This window comes from Nicrophorus vespilloides, unplaced genomic scaffold (assembly GCF_001412225.1).
Source record: "Nicrophorus vespilloides isolate i.1.1-1 unplaced genomic scaffold, Nicve_v1.0, whole genome shotgun sequence".
Taxonomy (NCBI): Eukaryota; Metazoa; Arthropoda; class Insecta; order Coleoptera; family Silphidae; genus Nicrophorus; species Nicrophorus vespilloides.
Genome location: NW_017096804.1, coordinates 285933 through 296966, shown reverse-complemented (window position 1 = coordinate 296966; position 11034 = coordinate 285933). Strand labels below are relative to the sequence as shown.

The 11034-nt window shown below is 33.6% G+C and overlaps 1 protein-coding gene across 1 annotated transcript; it reads right to left on the bottom strand.

Annotated features, from left to right (window-relative positions):
• Positions 1–23: 23 nt before the first annotated feature.
• On the bottom strand, positions 24–715 carry LOC108558230. Its single transcript, XM_017915068.1, has 4 exons — positions 633–715; positions 451–561; positions 215–387; positions 24–164 (listed from the first exon to the last, which is right to left on the bottom strand). Exons 1-4 carry the CDS (start codon positions 706–708, stop codon positions 66–68), a joined length of 459 nt encoding a protein of 152 aa, XP_017770557.1. The 5' UTR covers positions 709–715; the 3' UTR covers positions 24–65.
• Between the last annotated feature and the right edge of the window lie 10319 nt (positions 716–11034).

The window sequence follows — 11034 nt, the reverse complement described above, 5'->3', positions numbered from 1 at the left end:
AAAACTTCTTCGTTTTTTTTTTTTTTAATTTATTTCACTTCCAAATTACCAATTACATTTCTTTCTCATTCAATAATGACCGTCGCGTTCACCCTGAAGCAATTCAACTTCGCTGCATCCTCCTCCGTTCCAATAGCCAACGCGTACTGCAAACCCAAAGTGATCTGCAACAAAATTTTGCAATTCTCTTAACGAAATTTATAATTTTACTTACAGGAATTGGTGGAACATCCATTTCGAAATGAAACCTAGCCCTTTCGCCCTCCTCCAAAGGACACCTGTAGCCCACCAAAGAGTCGCACCCGTTCATTTCTATACTGAAAGGGATCCATTCGACATAATCAAACGAGACGGAAACAGCAGGAGCAAAAAATTCCAAGTCGTTGGCTGAAAGAATTGCAGATTGTTACAACCGTTTTGCTTACTTTCTTTTAGTAAAAAATCACGTACGAACGTCGAAGATGATGTCCAAATCCACGGGCACAGCAGTACTGAAACGGCACGGCTGCACATCGCAACCTTTGACAATAACGGCGTAAGGTTGTCCAATCTCGCCATCACCTGAAAAATAACCAGATTCATGTAAAAATTGCTTCATTTTAATGTTAAAAAATAACTATTTGTTAACTTACAATCAGATACGATTGTTCCCAAACTCGAAGAAACCAGGACAGTTAAAATAACCGAAAACAATTTAGTTGCGACCATCGTTGCGTACAATCTCTCAACGTTTGTGTATTTATACGTCTACGATAAGCAGGTGTTTCCTTATCTTGGCGTTATCAAATTGATTTCGAATCTGTTACAAACCAAAATTATTTCCAATATTTTTCTTTCGCAATTTACGTTGGTATCACGATATTATTATAGACGTTGGCTGTGCTTTACTTTGGGAAGATTTTGTTTGTTGCCCCTAGTTACCATAAACAAGATGTGTTTCTGTCAGTTGTGTGCGCAAAGTGCATAATATTTCTTTATCGCAAACGTTAATATACAAGTGTTTTAATTATTTGAATTGTGGCTCTTCTCTAACGCAAGTGAAGAGCAAAATTCCATGATCCTGATCGTATGGGAAAGTGCATCTTGTTAGGTAATTATATTTTATAACAGTTGGTAATAGTATTCAATTTTGATCGTTGGTACGGATTGTTTAGGGAAATGTCATTTTTTTTTTCTGAATAGACAAATGATTAACGTAATATTACGTACAGTAATTATTTGTTTCATTTATCGCTGATTGTATAGAATTTATTTTACTTTTGTGGTGAAATTTGAATCCTTTACCTTCGTATCTGATTGTGTAACTGATTAGGTAATTATATTTTATAACAGTTGGTGACAGCATTCAATTTTGATCGTTGGTACGGATTGTTTAGGGAAATGTCATTTTTTTTTAATAATTGACGTAATATTAATTGAGTGTACGTCCAGTGATTACTTGTTTCATTTATCGCTAATTGTATAGAATTTATTTTATTGTTATGGTGAAATTTGAACCCATTACCTTCGTATCTGATTGTGTAACTGATTAGGTAATTATATTTTATAACAGTTGGTGACAGCATTCAATTTTAATCGTTGGTACGGATTGTTTAGGGAAATGTCATTTTTTTTTCTGAATAGACAAATGATTAACGTAATATAACGTACAGTAATTATTTGTTTCATTTATCGCTGATTGTATAGAATTTATTTTACTTTTATGGTGAATTTATTTTATTTTTATGCTGAAATTTGAATCCTTTACCTTCGTATCTGATTGTGTAACTGATTAGGTAATTATATTTTATAACAGTTGGTAACAGCATTCAATTTTAATCGTTAGTACGGATTGTTTAGGGAAATGTCATTTTTTTACTCAATAGACAAATGATTAACGTAATATTACGTTCAGTAATTATTTGCTTCATTTATCGCTGATTGCATAGAATTTATTTTACTTTTATGTAATTTAAACCCTTTACCTTGTGTAACTGATTAGGTAATTATATTTTATAACAGTTGGTGACAGCATTCAATTTTGATCGTTGGTACGGATTGTTTAGGGAAATGTCATTTTTTTTTAATAATTGACGTAATATTAATTGAGTGTACGTCCAGTAATTACTTGTTTCATTTATCGCTAATTGTACAGAATTTATTTTACTTTTATGGTGAAATTTGAACCGTTTACCTTCGTATCTGATTGTGTAACTGATTAGGTAATTATATTTTATAACAGTTGGTAATTAGTTTAGGTTTGTCATTGTTTTCACTGTCGCAAACTGTGAGATTTAATTTGATTATTTAACTATTTGTATTTATGATAATTGCGGACATTGAATGCAAAAAATACTTGTCCGAGTTGCCAAATAGGTGTATTTGACTTATGTGAGATGCTTTTTCTTTTTTTAGTGGGATTTCGTTGTTGAGTATAAATTAAAGTTGGAGGATGAGGAAGGTGAGGATGAGGATGAGTGGAAGGTCTCTCGGGTCCGTTTAGCTAATCGTTAAATCGGGATGGGGCGGCGGGGTGAGGGGGGGGCTTATATAATGGAGGCGAGTGGAAATCTGTTTTCTGGCCACAAATCATAGGCGAAGTGTGAAATCGGCCAGCAGGATGCAATTGTTCGCGACAAATGACGTAGAGGCGCGAGACTCCCGACCGCGACGTGCAGACCATAAATCGCGTTCGCCCCATGAACCGGGTAATTACCGGCCCTGATCTATGGTCCAGGCCACGGCCACGATCGTATATACCATCACCCACCCCCATGCCGCCACCATCACCTCCTCCTCCTCCGCAACATCTTCGTGGTCTTTTCCTCTTCTTTTTCTTCTTCTCCTCTTCAGAATCCATCCAGAATCCCCTCCGTCGCTTCTTCGATCGCAGCACACGGAAAGACCGAGACATAAACCCATAATGCCCATATCTCCATACATGCATACACGTATAGCATCCCATCTTCTTCTGGTCTGGTCCGGTCTGGCCTGGTCTGCGTGGGATTGCAATGCAATGCCCTGCCATCGCAGGTGCCTCACTATTACATGCTATATTCTTTATCACCACTTATTACTCTTCGTTTACCTTACTCATTCCACAATGGTACATCCATTCATGCAGACCCTCTCTCCTCCTCAGCCTCTCATCCACCTTCTACAACTTACAACTAACCCTAATCACTTCAACATCTCCCGGATGGACGCAAACACGATTCGCAATTTCACCAATCGAGTTACCATCATTTTCAATGCTACTTATCAAATGATTCACTCATAGTGTTTATACCCAATATTTTGATCAATTCACTACAATTATCAAATTAACGAATTATTTTAAAGTTTTTGATGAGTTATGTTTTAAATTGAGATTATTACATTAACTTTTTGATTTATTTATTTTGTAGGTCCACGGAAGATGCTGCAGCAGAAAGTTCGTCGAGTGGTGAAACAAACAGTGTGGTTTGTTTAAGGAAATCTTGAGGTAAGGCGAAATTAGCATAAAGTTAAGAAAGTGATGCGAATGGAAAAAAAGTTGTAAAGAATACGGAAATCCGAGGAGAGTCGTCGTTCGCGCGAGTCGATTGCGAACGCCTCCAGGATAAAATATTCATAAAAGTTTTCAGCGAGACTCGAAAGAAAGAGAAAGATGGAGATGGGGGGATAGTGAGAGTCGAGCAAGAGGATCGAAATTTACGATCGAACGTAAATAATTATCGAACACACCGCACTGTATAAATATCGGCTTTTTGTTGGTGGTGCATCCACACACATAATTTAATAATAAGGAGAGGATGTGCGTTCTTTATGTCCGTGACCACCCACCTGCAAGAAGGAGATCTCGCAGTGGTGGTGGTAGGAGAAGGGGTGGAAAAGGGAGAAGGGAGTGGAGACCTGAAACTAATACACTTGCAGTAATTTATATTTATGCGAATCACACACATACACTTTGCAAATCCCCAGACACATTGTGCTTTTGTGTCGTATAGAGATGGCCTTGCCACTAACAGACAGACGAAACTGGTAACGAAACTATAAACTTTATTACCGTATATATTTTGTTACATCTATTTCATACTGTTCTCAATTTTTCAATTTAATTTTTTTTTATTTAGATATATGTGATATAAAAAAAATGTAGACTGTTATGGGCTTTAGCCTCTTTCAGCTTTCTGTGATTAGGGTTTACAAAACAAAACAAAAAAAAAACATCAACAATAATAAGAAAATGAACAGAGATTGAGAACACAAATAGATATTAGTAACAGAGTAACAGGACACAAACATATATGCACTTATGAAATAAAACTAGAAAGACACAAAGATTTTTAAAAAAAAAACGTAATCCAAATAAAGAAAGACATACAGGAGACGCCCACAAAAATATATTTTTCATCTTCTCAACCCTTTTCCATTTGCAACTGGTAAATTTCGCGCTCGTTTACTATACAACATATACAACCATATCACCAGGTGCATAATCATTTCTTAATTTCCTCACCTTTTTCTTTATTTCTTTCTTTCTTTCCTCGATCGACGCATCGCGCCAAACCATTGTTGCTCGCCGCACGCACGACACACATATTCCTTCCTTCTTCTTTTTCTCCATTTCAAATTTATACGTACAATTGTAGTATATTGAATAATGTTATCGCAATTTTATCATCATAGAGGACGCGACTTTCCAATTACGGCCATCGGACATCTTATTTCGAATTTATTAATAGCTTTTGTATCGCACGACGTTGCGCAACTTCTTCTTCTTCTTCTTGCCTCTTGGTTGCTCTTTCCTATCTATTATCGATACGCTTAAAACAATTATTACGTTCACTTTTCCAGTACCTATAATATGATACGTTACGCAATTGCCACACACACATTGATTGCATTTTATTATTTAGTTTTTTTATTGTTCATTTCCTTCGATCGTTGTTCGTATTCAATGCGAACGCTTATGCAACGAATTAGGCGACCTCAGAGGATTCCTGCTGCCATTAGTATTATTCAATCAACAGTCGACGAAAATTAAAATTGGAATTAATATAATTTCAATGAAATCAACTATAAATATGAAAAAAAAAACAGTTTTTTTTTCTCTCCTTTCAATTGATTAATTAAGAGTATCATAAAAAATGTTATCCAAATATATTTTTTTTTCATGTTAATCTAGCTGTGAATTATGAGTATGGAAGTCTATAATTAAAAAGTGTTTATAATTTTCGATGTAAGCTTTGCGTTCGAATCGTTTAGTCAATCATCTGGCGCCAACAAAAAAAAAACTGTTTTTGTTTCTTTTCAATTTCTCGAAACGCAACGGAACTTGATCATTAAAAAAAAAAAACGAAATTGGTTTGCATCGAATTTGCTTTAATCATAATAAAGTAATCAAATGAATCGAAGCAAACGGTAACGGTCAATGGTATTGTTGGTGATTTTTTTGTATTATTTATATTGTAGTTGTTGGTTCGTGATGCGTTCAATTTCCATAAGGTACAATGAATGTGTGTGTGTGTATGCCACGTCGATTGGTTGAGATGAGAGAAGAGCACATACACACACACATGGCGAGAGAGGAGATCTCTTGGTTCGTGACTGCGCACAGCCTCGCCATATGGCAAGGAACAGATAATTATTTTTTTTATTAATTAATGTTACCATAAATTGCCGACGATAGGCGAAACGCTTTATATATTTAATTATACAGACTGTGATAATGCGGCGCAAAAGGACGCATCGCAGAGAGAGAGAAAGAGAGAAGTTGTGGTGCAGAGGGACTCCTCTATCATCATCATGATCATGACGATGATGATGATGATGATCGTGTTGTGGCGGCGGTTGCTGCTGCTGCTGCCTCTCGGATCGGACACAAAACCGAGCAGACCAACAACCGGTGGTGCACCTCCGCCAGAAAGGAAACCATTCGATCGATGTGCGCCTTAAATGGTCGACCATGGATGGATGATGTCCATGCACCGCTCATACGTGCATTATGTATTCCCCCTCATTAATTTTTAATTTCTCACAAAAGAAACGGCGACGAGAAATCATTAATTATACATGCATTGAGGCTGTCCCGAGGTCCGATCTCTTCTCTTCTCTTCTCTCCTCTCCACTGGCTGCATTACTTCTTCACCGTTTCGAGCCCGAAATAAAAAATATCCCCCTCAATTTGCAGAGCAAACATCTCGCAGCATTCCGCACACCTTCTTCTTCTCATACTCGCGATAAAAATCAATTATCCTTCTCTCTATTCAAGTGCTCGCCGCTTCTTATTCTCTTATATGTACACGTTCATTTTATTTGTCTTCTCCTTCTTCTCCGCGTTAAACAGCTCTATTGAGGAGATGCAGATTGAACAAACATGGAATAAATTGCGCGCGTTTTTTTTTGATAGAGTTATGAAGCGATGACACATATGGATGGGTGAACTTTCTAAAGCCATAAAGAGATGACACGGCTACGCTGATGATCCGAAACCCGCCAGCGAGAAACACTCTGCGCTCCCCCGAAATAAAAAAAAATTATAAATGTGCGCGCCCGTCGTATATTATATTTTATTCAATCCGCATTTACTGCTCATAACTCATGCCCCACCAATGAAGGCTAAACATGCATAATCGAGCACGCAATAACGACACGTAACAATAATGAGCGTAAGTGTACGAAAAAAAATAAAAATAAAGGACAATTAAATTTGATGATCATCATCAACATCATAGCAAACTGAGGATGATGATGAGGAGGAGGTGGATGTTGGCTGGTCCATGCATCTTCTTTCCTTTCCCATTCAATTCACTTAGCGTTGATTTAGGGCCCATATTATTTAAATTACCACCACTGGACTAGGCATTTGCATTCTGACCGAAGACGCGGACGAGAAGGACCTTTTGAACTTTGCTTACACTCGCTCACACAGACGCACGCATCGAGCAAATGGCTCTCTAATACGTAATTATTACATTTAATTTGCCTTTCAATCCAATCGCTTTATTTTTATCATCTCTTCTCACAAATTGTTTATTATCTTATTCTTGCACAAATGCCAACTCAATATAAAATATATTACATAGATTAGATCTTAAACTGTGGTTATTCAAATACAAGAAAAAAAAAGTAAGTCAATTCTCAGGGAATTCATGTGAAATAATATAAATTTAAATCTTTTAGCTTATCTTGCAAAATTCCAGCTGCAAAGTAAATTCTTGCTATGCAAATCGAAGCTGAAACTGTAGAGAATGAGTGCACTTACATAAACTGTGAATTTTTGTTAGTATTTCCTTTTTAAATTATTTTACAAATTGATTGTATAATGCGTAATTAATATGCTGTTTATTACGTACTAAGTACACGGGTATTTCTTAATTGAAAATTACTTTTGGTTGTAGATATTTAATAGGAGATTTTAAAGCCGTAATGAGATTAATTAGGAAAATACTTACAATTTTGTGAATTAATTTTTAGATTCTATTTATTTTTAATTTAATTAATTAATTTAATACAATTTGAGACAAAGTTGGAAACAATTATTAATTTAAATTGTACAAAAATGCATTTTTGAGATATTTTTCAAATCAATATAGGAAACTCGTTTATTTCTGAATGCAAATCTGATTTTGAATGGGAATTATTCGTATCGGTTGAAGAGTTATGGTCATTTAACTGGATGCATGTTCGGAGACTCTTAAGGCCGCATAAGCGATGAACCCGAACCGCTACAGTTTGCTAAACCGTTCAATATATCAACTTTGAATTAGTTCCTAATTTAAAGATTTTTCTATAGTTTTTTTTAATAATTTCCAAATTCATCTATAAAATTCAATCTTAAATTTCCTAATTCAATTAATATTACTTTGTAAAAATTAAAAATATGTAAAAAAAATGTTAATTTTTAACACTTTTAACTTTGTTAGCTTATTAGTGAATCCATATATTTCGTGAAAAAAATGATAGTAAACTTACTACATTCCTTATTAGCTTTAATATAAATAGTTACAATTATTTATACATTTTTCAGGAAATATGAAAAGAATATTGCTTCAAAATTCACATGTAAAGTATGTGGATTTTGAAGCAATTTACTTACAACATTATATATTTAATAATTTCAATAATTTTCAGTTTGATTTAAAGATTTTTCTGTAGTTTTCTTAATAATTTCCAAATTCAACTATAAAATTCATTCTTCAATTTCCTAATTCAATTAATATTACTTTGTAAAAATTAAAAATAGGAAAAAAAAATGTTAATTTTTAACAATTTTAACTTTGTTAGCTTATTAGTGAATCCTTATATTTCATGAAAAAAAAAATTATAGTAAACTTACTACATTCCTTATTAGCTTTAATATAGTTACAATTATTTATACATTTTTCAGGAAATATGAAAATAAAATTGCTTCAAAATTCACATGTAAAGTATGTGGATTTTGAAGCAATTTACTTACAACATTATATATTTAATAATTTCAATAATTTTCAGTTTGATTTAAAGATTTTTCTTAGTTTTTTAATAATTTCCAAATTCAACTATAAAATTCATTCTTCAATTTCCTAATTCAATTAATATTACTTTGTAAAAATTAAAAATAGGTAAAAAAAATGTTAATTTTTAACACTTTTAACTTTGTTAGCTTATTAGTGAATCCTTATATTTCATGAAAAAAATGATAGTAAACTTACTACATTCCTTATTAGCTTTAATATAGTTACAATTATTTATACATTTTTTCAGGAAATATGAAAAAGAAAATTGCTTCAAAATCCGCATACTTTACACTATTATAACATTATATATATTAATAATTTCAATAATTTTCTGTTTGATTTCCTAATTCAAATTTTTAAATTACAGTTTTCAAGAAATATATTAAAATCAGACATTAATATTTCATTGAGACAAAATTTTAAATTATTGCTCACAAGTTTTTAAAAAATATATTAAAATGATCCATTAACATTTTATTAATACAGATTTAACAAAATTTTACGCAAAATTAAAAAATATAGATTAAAGATTTAGGAAATGAATTAGGAATTTTTCGCTATAATGTTTTGATTATCAAATTGAAATTTATTTTTTAATTTATAATAGAATCAAAAGTAAACTTAATGACGATTTTTTGCATAATTATTTGTAAAAAAAAATTAAAATAATGCAAGTTATTATGAGTATGTTTTGCATGAATCGTTTCTAAATTAGATTCCTGGTTTTGCGTTAATATGCATATCGAGTCTGGAAGAGAGCATATGTGTATATGTATATATTGTATATTAGATAAGAAGTAACCTGTCACCGTTGAAGAATGCCGAATGGCTGTAATTAAATGGAAACGACGAAGACTAGATGCAAAAGTTGCGGAGGGCGCTCTGTATCCGCGCCGCCGTCGGTGCATTACAAAATGATTCTTCTAATTACGCGCGAGTTAACAAGGATCCAAGGATGATAGCGATCAAGCATCGAATAAAAAGCGATGATGATTATGATGATGACGGTCATATCCTTCTGCCACGATGATATCTTCGTCCCGTGTTTATTGCAGAAGCGGCGAGATTCCCATGCGAAACCCACACGGTGGCAACCTAAATTAGCGAATTTATTCGCGCGCTCCCAGATTTATTTGCAAATATTCAAATTTCCCGCATCTTTTCCATTTTATCGCGTCCGTTAAATTACATAATTAATTGTGAATTATAATCGAATTGAAAATGTTGAATATAACTTTCTGATGTATTTTCGTACATATTTCATAAGGTCATGCTGTCTGCAATTGTCTTGTATGATCCTACCTTTTCGATGTCTTCCGTCGATCCTGTTAGAATCAATTTTTCGTACATCATCTCTCTCTGTTATTGGTGTGTTAAAATATTGGAATTTACGATTTTGATCCATAAAGAGCGAAATGTCAATGCCAGAGCGCGCGGAGGAGCATCGTTTAATAATATATTAAGGCCGTCGGGTTTTTCGTGAGGCGAAAACCAAAAGACTTGGGCCACAAATACGTGCCGATTATTTATGGACGCCGCAATTAGTCGCAATTAATATTCAGTCGGTTCTTCGCACCAGAACGAAACAAATAACAAAAAAAAAATTAAATCAATATAAATGTGTATAAATAAATTGAACAATTTAATGCACGTTATGTAATTGGCTGCACTGACGCAAGTCACATTTTTTTGGTTTGCTGCTATTGATTCGTACTTCTTATTCTGTTATTTTTCATTGCCAAATAACTGAACGTTGATGGTCCCCCGTTCGGTAATCCACGTTTCGTCATGTGTGTTTTTATTCACTCTGTCTCTCTTTCAAATAAAAAAAAAATAACATTTTGCGCACGTACTGTCGTCCACTCGATATATTAAATAATATAGTAGACGTTGTTGCCACATCCGAAACCATCGACGACGACTACATTACTTAACGCGTCTTCAGTCACCGCTCAATTTACGATTTAATACACGAGCATTAACAGCAACGGAAATCCGCAACATCGAAAACTCGAACTGAAATTGCATTACTTACTCAATACTCAATATACTGGAAGAAAATATGTTCTTTTCTGATTATAAAACATGTTTTGAATTTGGAATATGTGGTTTGGTTCAAGAGTTATGAGCGTTTAGATGAATGTATGTTTGGAGATTTTGATTTGCATAAGCGACGAACCCGAAATGCAATGATTTACAAAAATCGTTATAACTTTGCAGCCGTTGCTAATAATTACACAAATTAAACTTTATTTTGAACATAATTAAATGTATTTGGTTCTGCAAATAAAATGATAAATTCATAATTGATTTTTCAACAAAATTTTAAATTAAAACAAATATTAAGTGTAAACAACATCCTGGAAAGTTGAAATATATTTTCGTTTCACACGAAATGAAGAACACCTTGAAAAGGTAAACGAAATAAAGTAACTTATTTATCTAAAAGTGGAAGAGTGGAAAAGACCGACCTCTGAACCCGATCGGTGTTACAAAAAAAAAATCTCATGCAAATCCATTTTTTTTTTGTACACCACGCAATAAAGATTCGATTTTATGGCTCGAGCAGCAG

What these genes read in the sequence shown, in the direction of transcription:
- LOC108558230 (XM_017915068.1), bottom strand. Translation starts at nt 708, where the DNA reads ATGGTCGCAACTAAATTGTTTTCGGTTATTTTAACTGTCCTGGTTTCT. An exon ending in GGGAACAATCGTATCTGATT is followed by an intron (nt 562 to 632) that starts GTAAGTTAACAA and finishes GTTATTTTTCAG; the next exon opens with GTGATGGCGAGATTGGACAA. An exon ending in TGGATGTTCCACCAATTCCT is followed by an intron (nt 165 to 214) that starts GTAAGTAAAATT and finishes ATTTTGTTGCAG; the next exon opens with ATCACTTTGGGTTTGCAGTA.